This window comes from Sciurus vulgaris, assembly GCF_902686455.1.
Source record: "Sciurus vulgaris genome assembly, chromosome: 3".
NCBI lineage: Eukaryota > Metazoa > Chordata > Mammalia > Rodentia > Sciuridae > Sciurus > Sciurus vulgaris.
The window spans coordinates 65673881-65692692 of record NC_136463.1 but is presented as its reverse complement, the minus strand read 5'-3'; the positions used below and the strand labels follow the sequence as shown (position 1 = coordinate 65692692).

Sequence of the window (18812 nt, the reverse complement as noted above, 5' to 3'; positions counted from 1 at the left end):
AGTCCTGAGCCCAGGGTTGCATTTGTTAGGTTCCCTAGGAATTCACAGAGGCTGGGCATCTCCTTACCCCCAGACATACAGAAGGCCCAGATTTGGACTTGGTAAAAGATTTCATTCTTTATGTCTTATTCTCCAGAGGGCTGGGAGCAGTTTGTGTGTGTGTGTGTGTGTGTGTGTGTGTGTGTGTGTGTGTGTGTGTGTTTTGAACCTGCTTCCTTATGCCAGTTCTCCTGAGATTTCTTCCAGAGGGGCCTGTCTTGAGGAACCTCCCCTCTCCTCTGGTGGTGGAAATAGAACCCTCTGCCCTTGACTGAATGTTGCCAGTGGGTAGGTCTCTGTGGGCAACGGGTTGTGTCTTTGTCTGCAGAACTAGGGCGCTGTCCATCTGTTTTACCAATCAGGGTGGTAGAATCAAGTGAGCTGATTAGGAGAAGGGCCAGTGTGGGGAGACCCTTCGAGTTGCCACCCATCTGAGATCAAGCCCAAGCTCTCCAATATCCCTAAGCATCGCGCTAATACTAAGCACTTCCCCTGCCCTGGGCAAGGGACAAAGGGAGACACCACCTCGCCATGCAGCACCATTCTGAGACTCCCTTTACCATGAGCCTCCCTAGGCCAGCTCCTACTGAGTCCTGGACCAAGCCACAGCAGGCCCCTTGCAAGACATACGTGGGCTCCTCTACACTCCACTTGTTCAGGTCTCCGGCGAGGGGCGGAGTTTCCTTCCCAATCAAATCCCTGGTCCCAGCTCAGGGAGGCGGGGTCCGGAGCCCCAAACATAGAGCACTGGCAAGGCAAGTCTATTTGCCCCGCCCCGTCCCGCCTGCGGAGCGCAGAGCTTCACCCCGCAAGCTAGTCTAGTCGGTGCCGTCCACCAGCTCGCACAACATGTTCTCCAAAGCCGTGATGCGCTGCTCCTGGGCCTGCACCCGCTCGCGAAGGGACTTAATCTCCTCCAGCAGCGTCTCTAGGGTATGTTGCTGCTAGGACGCGGAGGACAGAAGAGGCATTGTCAGAGAAGGGGTGGTAGTGGGTGTGCAGACTGGGACTAAGTGGAACGAGACCTAATCTTACCGCCAAAGGGGCGTCGCTGGCTGACTGGCTGCGTCGGGGGCTGGTGGACGGGCGCACGTCCAGGATGTTGCGCTTGGTGACTCGGAGCTCGCGGTGCTTGGGGGGCACATAGCCGTCCCTCAGCGAAATGAGCACGGGTTCGGCGTCCTGGCCAGATAGCCATTCATCCGCTTCTAGGGCTGGCTCTGGGCCGGGTGTATCCGGGTATAGATCGTCTTGGAACAGGTCTGACTGCGGGGATAGGTGGACAGGCCCTGAGTGAGGCGCCTCAGGGGGACTGCTGCGCTCCCTTGCACCCCTGGAACCCTGCCCGACCTATTTTCCAGTCCCTCACCTTTCGGGGCACAGTCATGACGATGGGTTCACACTTTCTTTCATGCAACTTGTAAAACCTATAAGGGAAAGGTGTTCAGCACCCAGGCAGACTCCCACCCCCTTAACTTCTCTTATCTGGGAACAAGGGGTTGGAGGCCAACATTTATTTGCCTAACGCCTACCATGCCCATTGCACTTTACGCACATTATCCGTTCTGGGGTAAACCACCGCTGATGGGATGTTCGTAATCTTTTTATAGATGAAGAAACTGAAGTTCAGAAAATGACAGTGAGCGCTGGGGCTGGCACCCAGCTGAAAAGACCTGTTTGATTCTACCGCCCACCTTCTCTTCTCCAAAATGCTGCACTACTGGGGAAACCCCGGGTTTTAAGATCTGACATGAATAGGGGACAGAGGCAGACATGCGGGAGGGGCCAGGATTGCTGACCGAGCGATCTCGCACTTGCTGACATCCAGTCCCCGTTTGGGCATGAAACCCATGCCCCGCTGCGGCTCTTTGCTGCTGAACGTATTCAGGTAGTGCACGAAAGGTGGTTCGTCCGTAATTTCAAAGTACCGAATGCTGCTGTCTCCCTGCAAAACCAGTCGGTTCAGAGTCTGGCCTTATATCTCCAGCCTGCGCTCCATTCCCCCAGCCCGGCCGCGAGCACCTTGCCACAAAGGTAGACGATGCTGGAGTCGGGATCATAGAACGGCAGTAGGACTCCGTTGCTGGTGTCCATCTCTTGCAGTGCCACTGGCTCCTCGAAGTTGTTCTGCCCGAGCACAACAGGAGTGACCAGCCCTGCCCATTGTTCTGTGCTACTTCAAAACCCCCTTTGGGGCTTCCTGTCCACCCCAGATTCCATGCGTTCCCAAGGCAGTGAGCTACAGGTTCCTTCCCTGGACACATCACTCGCCCTCCCCTGCACATGTACCCCCAGCGCCAACGCATGCAGTCACCGCAAACCACCCCCAGGGACTCGGCATCACTAGGTGGGGGCACCAGCGCCAGCTCCTTCAGGCGACACAGCAAAACGGCAGAGGGGTGGGTGTGGGGATGGCAGGCGCTGCAGAGGTGGCAGCAGCCTCCAGCCCTGTCAAGGTGGGCATGCTCTGCGGGTGGGGGGCGCCTGGCCCCTCTCCCGTGATGCCAGTCCCCGGGGCACACACCCCAGCCTCCAGCTGCGTTACCGGGTCCCACAGGCCCAGCTCTCGCTGGCTCATGCGGGTGAATCCCGTAGTGAAGATATGACCCTGGCGCGTGAAGACAGCCCGCATGGGCCTCATCCCCTCGTGGGCTGCAAACCTCTCCTGAGGGAGGGGAAGAAGGGAGGGGCATCACCCAGCTGCTTGCCCTGGAGAGCATGGAGGGCCGAGCAACCAGCTTGCTTGACTTGGGTGTTGGGGATGAAGGCAGGGAGAGACAAAAAGCGTCCTAAGAACTCAGCTTCCCGGGGGGGCCAAAGGCTGGCTCCTGGCCTGGAGAACGTCTGGGCCCGGAGGGAGCAGGTGGCGTGCGGCTCTCAGCAGATCCTGAGCCCTCAAACTCCCTCAAAGGTTGATCCCTAGAGCAGGCGATGTCTGGTGGCTCCCGGGGTCGCAGAGAGGCTTTTCCCCAAACGGGAACTCCCTGCTTTGCTCGGGCCTCTTGGGTGTGGGCCACCGCCCGGGAGGGCACTCCTGGCTGACCCAATAGAGGAGCGAGCGAGCGCGCCCGGCGCGGCCTGGCCTACCGGGTCCCAGAGCGCGAGTTGCCGCTCACTCATCCTGCTGAAGCCGGTGCTGAGCAGCTTTCCGTCAGCGGTGAAGATCGCCCGCAGTGGGCGGGCGCCCTCGTGAGGTCGGGCTCGCTCCTGCTTGCGGGGTTAGTGGGTTAGAGCGTCTGCCCACCCACGTGTCCCCGGCCGCGTTAGACTTGCGTGCTTCACGCGACGTGCATGCGCCCCATGCACCCAGCACTCCAGATTAGATTGAGGATAGTGAGGCGAAGACCGCTGACCTCCCAGGGCACCCAGCTGCGACAAGCAACGCGCAAGGGTTGCCCCATCCCCCGCCTAGCAGGTCCACAAAGGCGGCAAGGGGCCAGTCCTCCAGCAAATGCGCAGGCCCCAGACCCTGGAAGATGGTGGAGAGGAGAGGGTCCCGGAGCTCAAGTTTCATGCAGGTTCTGGTGGGAGGTTGGAGTTTCCAGCTTCTCCCCTCCTCAATCTCAAAGCAAGGAGCCCTTTTCTGAACGTCTGAGATGCAAGGGAGGGGAGGGAAGAGGAACCAGGGCAGAGAATTGCAGGCTGGGGGCTTGCTTAGGGAGCTCTGGTTGCGGTGGGGTGGGGGAGCACAACTAGTCTTTTGAGTGGTAGGGATGGGGCAGGTGAAAGCTGGGACCAGCAGCTCTGACGATTGTGGGTATAGGGGTGCTAACAGCTGCTCACTGGGCAAAGGCTGCTAGAGAGTGGCCAGGCCAGGCACTCACCGCCACTACTTGGCCCTTTCGGGGATCGATGATGCGCAGGGTCTTGTCCTTGCAGGTGGTGGCTAACAGGCTACCATTGCTATTCCAGCACACACTGTGTATGACATCTGGGTGCATGTCATCCAGGCTCAGCAGCATCTCCCCAGTGCCCACATTCCAGATGATGATCACATTATCACCACCTGTCCAGAGTGAGACAGGCATGGTCACCTGGTACCTGCCTTTGTCCCCCAGACCCTCATCTACAGTAAGGACACTCCCTAGGCCCTCAGACCTGCACTAAGCAGGACGTTCCTGGCAGTAGGGTGCCAGGAGAGAATGCCCACACGCTTGGAGTGGCCCTCGAGTGTGATGATAGGTTCCGTGATGTTGCGCACAGGGGTATAGTCTGGAATCTGCCACACCTGGGTAGGAGAAAAAGGCAAAGGTAACCCATTCTGTTCCTTCTCTCCTCCCTGTCTCTCCTTACTGGCTCTCTTGAGTGGGAAGGGTCACATACAGGGCAAGATGTGGTGGTGTATGTCTGGGGCAGAAGCAGCTGGGAACCAGGAGGGGGCACTGCCAGCTCTCTAGAGACTTCGTCATTCACTCCAGCAGGGAGTCTTCAGAGCATTGCCCCCTGCTCTTTGGGCTCCAAGTTGTTCATAGCTATAATTAGTCTTGAGCAGTGCATCCTGGGAGGGAGTGGGCAGGTAGCTAAAAATAGCCTGGGAGCTGGGCAAGGATCTGGGACTCTGCACCTTCTTATCACCTTCCCCAGCACAGGTGAAGCAGCCCTCCCTGCTCCCCTGCCCAAGTGTCCAGCAGCATCCACCTGGCTCCTACCATGATGGTGGTGTCATCTGAGGCACTGGCGATGACGTTGTCATTGTGTGGGCACCAGTCTATATCCAACACAGGGGCAGTGTGCCCAGTGACCAGTGGGTAGTTCTTATCCACTCGTCCTGTCTGGAGTGGTCAGAGAAAGGAGCTGTGGGGGCCACTCACTTGTTTTTTTTTTTTTTTTTTTTTTTTTTTTTGTGTGTGTGGTGCTGGAGATCAAACGCAGATCTAATACATGCTAGGTAAGTGCTCTACCACTGAGCTACATCCCCTGCTCATCCTGTTTTTTTTTTCTTTTTTTTGGGGGGGGGTGGGGAGTCAGGGATTGAACTCAGGGGCACTCAGGCACTGAACCACATCCTTAGCCCTATTTTGCATTTTAATTGGAGACAGGGTCTCACTGAATTGCTTAATGCCTCACTTTTGCTGAGGCTGGCTTTGAACTCTCGATCCTCCTGCCTCAGTCTCCTCTGTCACTAGGATTATAGGTGTTTGCCACCATGCAGGGTCATCCTGTGTATTTTTCTGGAGTGGAGAATTGAGGTTTACATCTCAATTTTCCATCATCTGTTTTCCTTTTGTAGACTGCTCTCTGTACCTCTAACCCTGTCCAATCCACTTCTTGGAATGCTGAAGGCAGACAGAGTTCAAATCATTTAATATTAGGGAATCTGACACAGAGAGATAAGATGACTTAACCAAGCACCCATAGCAAGGCACTGGTAGAGCCCATCACTCTCTGTCCACTGCTGTTCAAAGAGACTTGGAAGAGGGGTTAGGGAGATAGCTCAGTTGGTAGAGTGCTTGCCTTGTAAGCACAAGGCCCTGGGTTCGATCCTCAGCACCCCAAAAAACAAACAAACAAACAAACAAACAAAGAGACTTGGAAGAGACTGTTCTTGAGCCTGTTCCCCAGATGGAGTATCTGTGGGAAGCCCCTGGTAGAAGAGGTTAAGGTGAGGTAGTATTCAGTGCAGTGCCCCTCTTGCTTAGCCACCCTTGGCAGAACTCTCCCTGTCACTGGATTTACCTTGGGACCACAAGAAGCAGATAATCCTTATGCCTACTATTCTCAAACTGGAGCTGCTGGTCCACCTATTTTGGGTCTCCATGGACTGTTTGTACCAGCTCCGAGGCCTCTGCTGGGGCCAGCATTGGCCTAGACTAGGCAATAGGGGATAGGGGTGGCTATGTGGCATTGAAATGGCAGTGATACTGGGGAAGGAGGCAGCTCTAGCTGAAATTTGATCCCTGGGAATGGTGTCTCTGGATGGTGTCTGCATTGTCAGGGGTGAGTCACCAGCTATTGTCAGTCCTGACCCTGCCACTTATGGGGCCTCCCCCATAAGGTATAGGGGCCAGAACCCAGGTCAAGGTCATGTGTTGGGGTGCCCATCCTGGGGCTGGAGATGGTCAAGGGTCTTGTGGTTACTCAGCAAATGTGGCAGTCATTGTCTGGCTTCCTTCCCTAAGGAAGGGTGGGCTCTGAGCTCATGCTCTTCACTGTCATTCTACCCCAGTGCAAGAACCACAGTGGGGAGATAGGTATCTGGGGACTATTCGGACAGAGCCTGACCCTGTCCTCAGTGTGCTGCTCTGAGATTTAATCGAACAGTCATTCTGAACTGGTGACTAGGTTTTCCAGTTCCCACATATGAAATGGGGCATGACATTAGAAGAGACAGGGACAAAATCTGGCCATGCCTTGGCTCCAATACATCCCAATAATTTTTATCACCATCCCTTTCCTGGTTCTGGCTGCATGGAGGAGTAGATGGGCTAAAGTGTGGGTGTAGGCCACTGTGACAATGCTGCTCAGAGTCGGGTGAGGGAGTCTCCCCACTTGGTCCTGAGGGCTTACGTAACAGCAAGGAGTCAGTCTACACAAATTGTCCTCCTAACTAAGAAATGGAACTAGGGTGAGAACACAGGCTGCTATCAGGACTCCCCAGGGGCCCCAACCAATGTCCTCCCACTTGCTTCCTTCCCCTCACCTTGGCCAGAGGCAGGACGATAAAAGCACCTCCACCTCCAGCCTCCACGATAATGGCCAAGAATTTGGGGTTGACAGCACAGAAGGAGCTGTCCCATGTGACCTTGGACACACGGATGTCCTCATAGGCCTGGTCAGCCTTTGCTGCCTGCCCAAACACATGGCGGAACTTGCTCTGCCGAACCACACGCCGGCTCATGGCTGGGGCAGAGATGGAGGATCTCAGTGCCCAGAGTGCTTTTGGTCCTTAGTCCTGTGAGCTGTGGGAGGAGGAGGAGTGGAGAGAACAGTAAGTGAGAAGGGGTATCTGGCCAGGAGTTGGCTTCTGGAAGCATCTTTCTTCAAGGTGATCAGAGTATGGGATGGTTCTTTGCCACCTGGCAATGCTATTTAATATGAGGTGCTAGGATTTGGGACCTGACTTCTTAGAGACCTAGGCCAAAAGCTCCCTGGAAGAGAGAATGGTTGAGAGGAGCCAGGCTGTCTGCTGGCCGCCAGCCTTGGATGAGCATCTCTTCACCGAAGTCATTGTATCTCCTACAGGCATCCTGTCTGGAATCAGAGGACTTAGCCATTGGATTTTTAATTCTGTTTTGGTACCTGGGATCCAACTCAGGGACACTCTACCACTCAACTACATTCCCAGTCTTTGTATTTTTTATTTTGAGATAAGGCCTCACTAAGTTGCTGAGTCTGACCTCAAACTTGTCATGTTCTTGCCTCAGCCTCCAGAGTCATTAGGATTACAGAGTGCACCACCACTCCTGGTGCCACTGGATCTTGTGTCCCAGCTAGGGCTGCAGGCTCCCCCACCCCACCCCAGATCCAAACTTGCATCTCAGGAAAATGAGATGCTTTATTCTTAAATTTGCCAATAAGTTCCTCTTATCAGTTAACTTGAGTCCTTCCTGCTACGGTTTTCATCAGTTTCCTCCCATGCTGTTGAGAGGGAGGGCACATTGCAAGGTGGACCTCTCCCCCTTCTGTTCCTCACTGCTGTAGCTTCTTCAAGAGGCCAGAAGCATGTCTTTTGGCTTTTGCCTACCACACTTTGGTCTGGTTTCTTTTTTAAGTTCTCTGCCCTGTCTGGGCCTTCCTCCTAGTAAACTTGGATGGGGGTGGGGTCCCCAGGTGGCAGGAGCAGATTCGTAGGGGTAGGGAAAGTGAGGGGCTTTACTTGAGCCAGTGCCTGTGCTATGCTACTCTTCCCATAGGACACATCAAGCTCTCCCGAAGGAGCACTGACTCCCGCCCCTTCCCAGCCCCCAGCATCCCTGCGCCCTTCAAGACACTTCAGAGGCCCCAGGCCTGTGGCCCGGCCTCCCCGCACCCTCCTCCAGTCTCCTGCCCCAGCGCTGCGTTCTTGTGAGAGGTGTCTGCGCGCGAGCCTCTGTCCGGCCAAATATAGACACCAAGTCCGCCCAGCCTGGGACCGAATTTGGCGGCGGGGGGATGGGGCTCAGACCTTTGTCTCTCCAGAGACCCCGCCCGCTCCGCTGGCTGCGGTTGCGGGTGGTGGGGGTGTACCTGGTCCTAAACCGGGCTGCGGGGTGCTCACGCTGCGACTCCTCTGCTAAACAGGCCGTGGTTCGCCGGGGGCTGAGGAAGGCGACGGGTCGCCGGAACTGTCTCTCTGGGTGTCCACCGCGTCTGGGGCCCGGTGTCAGGCTGCGCGCTCCGGTCTCTGCCTGAGGCTCTCCAGGGCCGCGGTTCACTGCAGTCCCAGCTGCCGCTGCCATCAACCTGAGTGGGCAGGGCCTTGGGCGGGGGCGGGGCCAGGGCCCAAAGTGCCCCGCCCTCTTTAGCGGCGGGAAAGTCGAGAGCCTACGACTTCTAGCCGGGTGTCTGTGGGCCTCGGGAAAACGTCGAAAGTAAGTGCGCGTGTGTGTGCGGGGTGCGCGAACTCCAACCCTATCCTACCCTCCGCGCTTCCCACGTAGGCTGCAACTAGCGAGCGGGCGCGCGCCCCTAGAGCAGGTAGCGCAGGAGGTCAGGTGCTTTCACGCCGCATTCCTACCACGATCATTCTCGTAATTTAACCTGTCCTGCGGGCTGAAATTGCGGGGCAGCACGTCCTGGTCCTGCTGGGAAAAGACCCCAGAGGATGCACTGGGGGAATTTCAGTTATTGGATAAAAAGTAGGCTGGCCCGGGCAACAGCGAGGGTACCTTACAAGGGATTGTGAATGTCACTGTTAATAGTAGCGATAGCGATCATTTGAAAACCTAAGACGCTGGCATTTTGTTAGGTATTTCACCCCATTAGAGACGAATCCATGGAGCAGGGCAGGAAGCAGCTTAGAGACCGGTGTCCATCCCTCCAACACCATATTCGGGGGTCAGAGCAGCCAGCTCAGAGGCTGATGCTTAGTCTGACTCAATGTCGTATGGACCTTGTTTGAGATGGTGCCAATTCTGTTCCAGGAAAGCCTCCTCCCACTCCCCCAAGACCCACAGATCTATTTACCAAGGTCAAGGAGGAGAGAAAGTTACTATTTCCCACTTTATAGGGCACACCTAGAATCAGTAGCTTACAGCCTTCTGGAGGGCAGAGACAAGCACTGGGCAAAGGGGGAAGGAGGTGGAAACCATGAGGGTCACCACAAGGCTCCCTTATTTTTCAGGATGAGTCTAGGTATTCAGTGGCTTATAGGGGAACAGATTGCGAAACTGTCACAGGTGCTCCAGAAATAATTCATAGCATAGGGGACTAAAAAGATTCCAGGTACATGATTAGGAGGAAGAGACCAATAACTCAGCTATTGATATTATGATATCAATAACTCACACTATGAACGAATAACATTCTGGTAACAACTTTCTGAGATGGTACTGCTATTATCCCTATTTTACAGATGAGGAAACTGAGGCACAAAGAGGTTAAGTAGCTTACCTATCACTCAACTGGTTGTTGGTGGAGGGGAGGTTCTTACCCCCAGGTCTGGCATCTGGGCCCATGCTTTTTAACATCATGCATTTCTGCTTCTCCCTGAAGGGCAGTGCCTCTTTATCTCAAGTATCTCTAAGTATCTGATGCTGCATGATGCAGAAGAAGGATTGCCTGGGCTAATTAGAAAACCGAGGCTCCAATCCTGGCTCAGTCACCATATTTTTGCAGCTCTCTGGGCTATAACATGAAGTGAACAGGATGGAGTTCTAGCTCTGCATCATTTGTTGGTAGAGATTTGACGTCCTGTCGCCTATCTGAAATGGAACCCTACCCCTTCTTTCCACTTTCAAGACAGCTGGGGACTCCCTTCTAGAGGGAAGGGTGTGGGACTAGGGAGCAGGGATCTCTCAGTCCATCCTGCCTTCAGTTCCATTATCTGGGAAGAGGGTTGCTCTGAGAATAGCAGCAAGGATTCACAGGTATTTGCTTGACCCTGGCTGGCTCAGTCCAGCCCTCCAGTCTTCTGAAGGCTGCCAAGGCCAGGCAGAGCTGCGGGTGGGCGGAGCTAAGGCATGAAGAACCAACGAGGGGAAGAAGCCACTTGGGCTTGGTGCTTCCTCTCCCAGCTGGGTTCTGAACTGCAGTCCACAGAGACAGGCAGGGATTTCACCCCATGAAGCCATTTTCTGGCAATTTAGCCATGATTTCGTCCACTTGCTTCAGCTAAAAAGCCAAGATTAGCTTATCTAGACAGGCCAGGGACCCCGAGAGTTCTTGGAGTATGAATCACTAATGAAGTGAACTTACCTTTAACCATGTTCCAAGTTGTGAGTTTTCCGATCTTCTTGGGGGGTTATTGTTCAAGATTTGAGGTTTCAGATCTGCACTCTCTAGAAACCAGTGGCAGGCCCCTCCCACTTGACATACACTATTCAGAATGAAGCAGGTTGACTTTAGTTCAGCAGTTTTTTCTCCCCAAGCTTCAGCAAATTTGGTTGGGAATTAGGAAAGTGGGAACTGAGCTCTCCCTAGATAGTAGTGCTTTAAAAAAAAAAAAAATTTAGATGTTGATAGACCTTTATTTTATTCATTTATTCATATGTGGTGCTGAGAATCAAACCCAATGCCTAACACATACTAGGAAATTGCTCTGCCCTTTAGCCACAACCCCAGCCCAAGTTTTCTTGTAGTGATGGACAGCATCACTAAATATCTCTCTGATGGGTCTGTGGAGAGGTGGAAGAAGTGTCGACCCCCACCCCCAGTTCATTTGTTAGAATTGCTCTTTGGCTCTGTGTTCCTCCTATGCCACTGACATCAAATATTTCTCTTCTGTGATGGGAGAGAGTTAGGGTTTTTACTTCTCTGGAAACTCATGTCTCCTTCCTTTCAGTGAGCTGTGGTGCTTTGTGCTAAAGGTCTGTTAGCTCTCCAACTAACAGCCAGAGAGGTCACTCACCCAGATTCACCCTCTGCTGGGGAAGGTCACTGCAGCTGTCCCTGACCAGTCACTCTGCACCACAGATGGTGGAAGAATTTTGGTCCCTTTGCTTATTCATTCTGCTAACATTCAGGTGGCAGCTTTGGCAAATGTCTTTGACCAGGCAAGTTCCCAGCTTAGTCACTTGATTGGAGTCATACTGTCTGAAACAACTTTTTTTTTTTTTTTTTTTTTTCCTTCCTGTACTGGGGATTGAACCCAGGGGTGCTTTATCACTGAGCTACATCCCCAGACCTGTCCACCTCTTTTTTTGAGATAGCCTTGCGAGGTTGGCGAGGCTGGCCTCAAACTTGTGATCCTCCTTTCTCAGCCTCCCATGTTACTGGGATTATATATGTGTGAACCACTGTGTGTAGCTTGTTTGAACAATTTTTAGTGATTCTATCTCCCACCCAGTCTTATTTTGTGGAAGGTAGGTTACATTCTTTACTCTAGAGCTCTTCAGGGTGTGCTTGACTGGGATCAAAGAGCACCTGTTCTGTTATCAGTGTCCTCTTCTCCCAACTCTTCCACATTTCTCGGCATCCCCTTCCTTTGCAGCACTTAATGGAATACACATTTCATCTTCAAAATAAAAATTTATTCAATCTGTAACAAGAACGTTGAATCTGCACATTTGCGCACAAGTTCACATTTAAAAACAGCGGAGCACATCAGTAATAAAAAAAAAACTATGATACAAGTGGAACATCCCAACCACCAGGAAGATTAAGGAAGGAGATGAAACCACTCTTTATATTCTGCTTCAAATGCCTCAAAAAGGTCCCAGAGATTCCAGGGAGCACCTGCTTTAATAAAATGTGAGCATAAATTTTGGGGTAGCCTGGGGCAAAGGTAACAGTCAGTGGGTGAGTCTTCTGGACTTGTTTTCCATGTTTAGAACAAGTTCTACAAAATAAAGTAGGTAACAAACAAACCAAAACCAATAACAACAACAAAAAGAAAAAAGAAAAAAGGCACCTTTAGCTATGCCAGCAAACCAAAATCCAACAAAACGTAAACATCAAACAATTCCTGGTGGGCTTATTAATTAAAAAACATTTTTTTTTTTTTTTTTTTTTTTGTGGTGCTGGGGATCGAACCCAGGGCCTTGTGCTTGCAAGGCAAGTACTATACTGACTGAGCTATCTCCCCAGCCTCATTAAAAAAACATTTAAGGGCCAGTTCCCCAGTTTTCAGCTCGGGTCACCAGCCTGAGTTAAGTGTGGGGTATTAGCTCTGTGTGTGTACACAGTGTGCTGCCACCAGTGTCACTGTGAGGACACAGATGGCAGTACCAGTCATATACCTCTTGGGGGATATTCAAGATAATAAGGATGATTCCAGTTTAGAAATTCCCATCCTAGACCTCTGGGGCATTGAGAAGATGAGGCTGGTTCTTTTTTCATAGCAAAAAACCAGGCTCAGTCATCCTCCATTTCCAGGCTAGTAAAGTACAGAAGCACCTTGCAATAGCTCTCCATGGTGTCAAGGGACCCCAAGCCCTGGGAGAAAGGTTAGGAGTGCGCAGCTTCCTGCTTTGGTGGCAGGTCTTTTCCTAATATGGGTGTTGGGTGAGTTGAGGCAACAGATACACTTACGTCTAATACATGCCTTGATCTTTTAGTTTGGAATGGAAAACAAAGTCCACGATGCTATAAGTTGCAATGGTGCTGAAACAAGTAAAATTTCTTGTTGTCCACAATCAAAAAGCAAAGCAAAATTAAACAAAACCATACTAGTCATTCACCATTACGACCATCACTATTAAGACACACCACCACTGAGGAAATGACGACTATTTCATAGACAGTGTTGGACGGGAGTGCAGGACACAGATGCAAGTCAGCTCCAGGTTTTACCCACTTCTCCACAAGGGCTGACATGGCATTGCTTTGTGTCAGGACCCACAGGACAGCTGGGTCCTGGGTGCCTGGAGGACTGAATGGTCAACACTATGACACATATTTTAATACAATGTAAACCAAGTATCCACAAAGTTGTCTGAAAAAGCCAAAGAATGGCTTTCTTGTAAAATGCCCTTTAAAGTGACTTTTTGCATAATGCTTTCTTAGGAAAAAGAAACAACTCCCACAAAACATCTTTACCAAACATGCCTAGATCACTTCAGAACTGGTATCTTCGGATGAAGCAGGCAAGGACTTCTGGAACTGCTATGTCTCTAAAGCTTCTCACAGGAAGCTTCAGGTCTACTTAACAGCATCTCTCTGGGGACAGTGAGCAAAAGGACTTTAGAGCCTGAGGTGTCATCCTCAGGCTGTCCTCAGAGTTTTTGGTAGTTCCCAAAATGAGAAAAAAGGGAAAAAAAAAAAAAATTGGGACAAAGGTACAGAACCAGAAAAACACTGAAGAGGCTGCAGAGACTGAGATTCTAGGAATGATCCCAAACAGATGTTCTAAATAGAATCTGAAAGGCAAGTAACACGAGGAAGAGGAATACTACCATATTACAGAACTGTGGTATACACTACTAAATGTTTCCAAATGTCAAGAAAGGGTTGGGATCTCACACCTGTTGACCACAGGTAACCATCCAGATTACAGCTGTGTCCTCTTGGGAAGTCTGACCCCATGTACGAAAACGTCAACTCTTTTTATGCATGCACATGCACACACACTCCTCCAGTTATTGAAAGACCATGGTGATGGAAGGAAGGAAGATAAAGAGAGCCACTGGACAAGAGATCAAGATATTCCCCATTCATCTCTGTTAATTTATCAAACCCGTTGCTCCTGGTCTGGGTTTTCCATGAACAGAAAAAGGAGACAGGCTACCCAATATTATCAAAAAGTTGGAAGACAACAAAGTCTGAAAAGTTCTCAACTACCCTGCCCCTACTCCCAACACTGTTCAACCATGTACTTAACTCAAAAACACCCAAGTGTGAGGGTTTGAGAGGGCTGGCAAGACCCCTCGGCATGGTTGGATTACAGACCCTGTGTGGAAGGTGTTTATTTAGGTAGGTATGTTAAATTATTAAAAATACAATAAAAAGGAAGGCAGAGCAAGACTGTTTCTTCTCTTTATGAAAATAGTTTGTTTTTTTCACAGCATTAGAGGGTTTCCCGCCCATCTTTGTTGTTATTTAATGCAGCGAGTGAGCATTAAACACAGTGGCAGGTGAGAGAGGGGAACAGTGCCATGTTGATACTTCTTCACGTGTGGGATGTGGATGCTGCTCTCAGCCTCCATGCAAATTCCCTCTCCCCACCTCCACCACAACTTCTTGTCCTTTGCCCATCTTAGTGGTGGTGGAATAGCCTCAACAAAACAGGGTGGTTTAGATGGATGAGCCCTGGAATTCATCACCCTGTCTTGCAAGCCTCTTCACAATGGTACGTCCTACCTAACAAAATAATTTACAACACTTAAATATCCAGGAATCACAAAGCTCTGTGGATGACACATTTTAACACATAAGGGAACTACTGAAGGATAGCACAGGTATATAAATTAATACACTACAAAGATACTTTGCGCAGGTGGTTTTCTGTCCGACTTGCTTCCTGGCAGTGATGTCAGACTCAACCATGGCTTCCATGTGGCAAATGGATCCGTGGCTCCTCTGGAGCACCTACAAATGGCGTAGGTCCAGTTTATCTGGACCTTTAGGTCACCCTACTACCTGCCCCCTCTGAACTCGGGCCTCTGACACTTTGGAGTCTGTACATCTGTCTTTTCTCTCAGTACTCTGATGAAATAAAAACCTAAGTCTCAAGTTTGTACTCAGCCAATTCTCAGCAATGTGGACATCAACCAAAGCAAACAGGAAGCAAATCTGTAAGCCTTTTCAGTTTTGATGAGCTAAGGTGGGTGTTTTATTCCAGGCTAAATATGTTTTCTGTAAGAAGCTCAAAGAGGCTTGTTTATGGCAGGTGCGCCTGTGTTAAGGATGTACACATAGTAGCAAAGCAACTATATCCTAAATGGAGTCATTATGGGTGCTTGCCCTTGGCCTAGGCCTCCCCTGCGGTCTCTCAGCCTCCATTAGGAGCTTCCACTCTGGGCAACACACACTCCCTGGCTGTGATTCTGCTGCTGGCAAACAACATTGTGGGATTTTAGTCTCAAATCAGCCTTTGGTCACACTGTGATCTAATGGGAGCCTTTAGGGTTTTCTCTAAGGAGGAAGTTACTAATGCATAATCTGGTAGGAGCTGGTGATTAAAAGTCTCCCTTTAAACAATTAAAACCACCATCAATGTACAGTGCAGATTCCTATCAACAACTATCAGTTTTATTTCTGGTGTCTTTGTGTGTTTTCCAGTTGCAACTCTACTCCTTCTTAAAAAGAATCAAAAAGACCCCACAACATTAACAAAACATTGTAAGAAAGTGACATTATGTACATAAATACTGTGTATAAATTTTAGAGAAATGATAAACCTTCCAGAAAAAAAAGGGGGGGGGGAACCTTATGTCAAGTGTTAACAGTGATAATATATAAAACTCTGCATTCAATGGAGGTTATACATATATAACAATTAAAATATAATCTATGAAATTAAAAAAAAATAGGATGGAAGAAAACAGAATGGAAGAGGAAAGAAATTGGAAAAAAATATGGCCATTAAAATCAGAAGGCCCACAGAATTATTCAAGTAATGGAAGGGTTAAAACCCTACATATTTATTCATTTTATAAGAACACATGGACTTCTGATTGCTGTTTTTCAAACTTGTCCCTCTCCTCTGTTTCAGTGAGAGGGTGCTGCAGAGCATACTTCCTGGCAGGCGGAGCCAGAGTGACCACCTGTATGGACTGCACCAAGCCAAAGTTAGTGGGCGGCAGTCTCTCCAACCTCAAATTCACATCCTCCCCTCTTATGCTTTTCTCTACAGAAGACTCCTTGGATTTCACTTCGGGTTCCCTTTTAATCTAATTTCAAAAACTACCTTCTGGGGGAAAAAACTATTTGCTTGGCAAATTCATAAAGCCAACATGCTTTTCTGTTCTGATATGCTCTGGAATACCAGAAGAAATGGGTTCTAGAAGGGCCCTTTTAAAGCAAAGTGGAACCTTCCTACTTCAGGAACTCCACAGGGTTAGGCTGGAGATGAAGGTTGAGGGCACTGCGAGGTCCTGGCTGCCCTTCAGCTCATTCGATGCCTCAGGTCTAGAAGCCATCACTGCAAAGGCCTGGGCCAGCATTTCCAATTCCCAGCTTCAGTGCTACCTTCCCCATCTGCTTCCTTCTCTAAATCCAGCAAGCATGACTTTTGTCAGAAAGCAAAATGAGGAGCAGGTGGCAGTTGATTGAAAAACAGCAATTTCCTTTTGATAAAGGTGTTCTTTGAAAATGAGGTTTTTTTTTTTTTTTTTTTTTGAGGTTTGAGAATTTTTTAAAAATAAAAATATGATAAAATGGTCTTTCCATCCAAATCAACCTCTCTACACACACACATATATACATACACACCAAGAAAAACCCAAACCCTGCATGCGCCAGGAACAGTAATATGACCAAAATATTATAAAATTAACCAATAAAGTGCATGTTCCTTACATATTACACCTGCCCCTTTACAAACATTTCTCTTAGAAAATCACATGTATAGGCTCAGAATCACATGGTGTTATAGAAGGGGTTGGTTGTCCGTTTTTTATCATTTGCCCTTTTCAGTCTCCTAAGGGGGTGAGTTCTACCATGCTGCTGACGAGGTGCCACGGCCAGCCCTGGTGCTGGGCCTGCACACTGCAGTCCCTGGGTCTGTAGCAAAGGAAGACCTCCTTCCGAACTAGTCAATTCCAGTCCTGCCCTGGGGAGCAAACACTGCTGACTATAACCAAATTCTTTGGCATACTGCACAAGGGGCCTTTCCACTGGCTTACTCTGTGCAATACACTCTGTTGTTTTGAGTTGTTCTACAAAATACTTGGTGGGCTCTAGGTTCTTGGGGGCACCTGGGTTTTCTGGGGGCTCCTGGGCCTCCATGGCATGCATGCCTGAGTCTGTTCTGATGAAGGGCTGAAGCAGTTTGAGATGAGGGGATTCAGAGGAGACAGGCTCTCTCTCTGGTAAACAGTCTTTACAGAGGTCCAGGTAACCTAACTTGGCCAGAGAAGCTGAGCGCCTTATTTGGGATGGTTTGGTGAGCCCTGCCTGGGAAATCACACGCGACTCAATTTCTTTAGCCCGCTCCTTTACCACACTGGGGCTGTGAATGAGATTCTTTATATCTTCACTACTAGAGCTATGTGGGACTCGATAGGCTATGAGTGATGGGTCTTGCTTTTTCTGTAACTCCCCAGTGCTGTCACTGAGTTTGCCAATTAAACTTAGGTCTTCAGTACTTAACTGAGAGCCCCTGTGTGGCACTTCATAACCACTGGAGAGGGGGTCCTCCTTCCTTTCTTCCCAGCTAACCTGCTCTGTGGAGGGCTCACTGTCTGTGGTGCTGCTTTGCTCTGTGAAGCCTTCCAGGTGAACCGTGGTATGGGGAAGCAGGTAATCCAAGGTGGCAGATGGTACATGGGTTGTGCAACTGACAAAAGGTGCTACTGTCTCCAGGGCTGTTGATGGGCTATTGTCATTGTCTTCAGGGGTGCTCATCATGGAGGTGGAGTTGGTGGCTCTATCATGTTCAGGAGAGGAAGAATGAGGCAGAGGTAGCACTTGAGGGCACAAAGAAACCTGGTTGGGGTCCAAAGTCCTGTTTAGATTTTCATCCAGTGCACAGAGCACAGTGACAGACTTCTCCACTTTCACCTTCCTCAATCCTTGCTCCCCACTTCCTTCATAGGTGGCCATTTCACCACCTGGCCCAGTGTGATTGGGTGATGTAACTGTGTGGGTATACTCAATGATTTCTATCCTCTTAGGGAAAGGAAGAGGGAAGGCCTGTGTCTCAGATTCTTGGTATGAAACCACAGTCCTCTGCTCCTTCGGGACTCCTTCCTGCTTTGTTCTAGTATCTGACCCTGGGCCCTCCCTAGGAGCTGGCAAGGGGTGACAGTCTGACAGCTCAGGTGCTGGAATGATGACACTCTGCTCACAATGGGAAAATGAGCCAGCCTCAGACCCAGGGCATTTCCCTTTGCCCTTGCTGATCTCTGGTTCCTTGGGGACAAATGAATGTTCTGGGGTGGTTTCATCACTTTTTCCTTTTGGTGCCAGGTCTGTCATGGAAAAATCAGTTTTAGAATTCTTGCGAGTAGACAATGAGGTACATGCAGGGGTAGTGCCATGGTGCTCCTGCTCCTGCCGTAAGCGCTCTTCAAACTCCAGGGTGGCTCGCCTCACAGACCCAGAGCACCACTTGGCACCTGACTGCATCGCTGGGCCCCAGAGCTCGTGTTCCCCCTCAGCTGGTTCCTCTTCTTCCAAGTCTGCTGTGGATGAGTGTGTGGGTAGACAGCCTTCTAGATTGTACTTCCCTGAGTCTTTGGCTAGTTCAGGCTGGGTTGTGCAGAAACCCTCATCTTGCTCCAAAGGTCCAGGTTTGTTCTCTGGGGTCTGGGTCCTCTCAAGGGGAAGTTCATAAATGGTGCTCTTCTTTGGTGTATGGCATGGATTGGATAGGATGTCCCCTTTCATCTGAATTTGCCCAACTCCTTGACTGATGGACTCAATTTCAGTGATGATTTCTTTGACTGAAATTGCATTTTCTGAGTGAGACTGCATGAAGATGTCTGGGCTGACCAGTTCTGGGATTGCCTAAGAAGAGGAAGTAGTGAGATGATTATGGCATATTATAGTCTAATTGAAATGCTAATGTTGGGGCTGCGGTTGTGGCTCAGTGT

General features: G+C 50.1%; 2 protein-coding genes across 16 annotated transcripts in view; both read right to left on the bottom strand.

Moving 5' to 3' along the window:
- Positions 1 to 169: 169 nt before the first annotated feature.
- Positions 170 to 8594, bottom strand: CORO6 (coronin 6). 7 transcript variants are annotated; one of them, XM_079130874.1, is made up of 12 exons: positions 8206 to 8581; positions 6680 to 6938; positions 4689 to 4811; positions 4138 to 4267; positions 3864 to 4045; positions 3127 to 3246; positions 2585 to 2704; positions 2062 to 2166; positions 1839 to 1984; positions 1409 to 1466; positions 1075 to 1305; positions 170 to 983 (listed from the first exon to the last, which is right to left on the bottom strand). In XM_079130874.1, the coding sequence occupies exons 2-12, from the start codon at positions 6875 to 6877 to the stop codon at positions 858 to 860; spliced, it is 1539 nt and encodes a 512-aa protein (XP_078987000.1). In that variant the 5' UTR covers positions 6878 to 6938; positions 8206 to 8581; the 3' UTR covers positions 170 to 857. The 7 variants fall into 7 exon arrangements, with proteins under 7 accessions (XP_078987000.1, XP_078987001.1, XP_078987004.1 ...); XM_079130875.1 differs by having other exon boundaries at positions 170 to 980; positions 8206 to 8577; XM_079130878.1 differs by lacking the exon at positions 4689 to 4811 and having other exon boundaries at positions 8206 to 8594.
- A 3032-nt stretch (positions 8595 to 11626) lies between these two features.
- SSH2 (slingshot protein phosphatase 2) overlaps positions 11627 to 18812 on the bottom strand; it is a 248250-nt gene continuing 241064 nt past the window's right edge. For all 9 annotated transcript variants that reach the window (XM_079130762.1, XM_079130756.1, XM_079130755.1 and 6 more), the window contains one exon: positions 11627 to 18726. In XM_079130762.1, coding sequence (XP_078986888.1) covers positions 16636 to 18726 — 2091 coding nt within the window. In that variant the 3' untranslated portion in view covers positions 11627 to 16635. The remainder of the gene's footprint in view (positions 18727 to 18812) is intronic.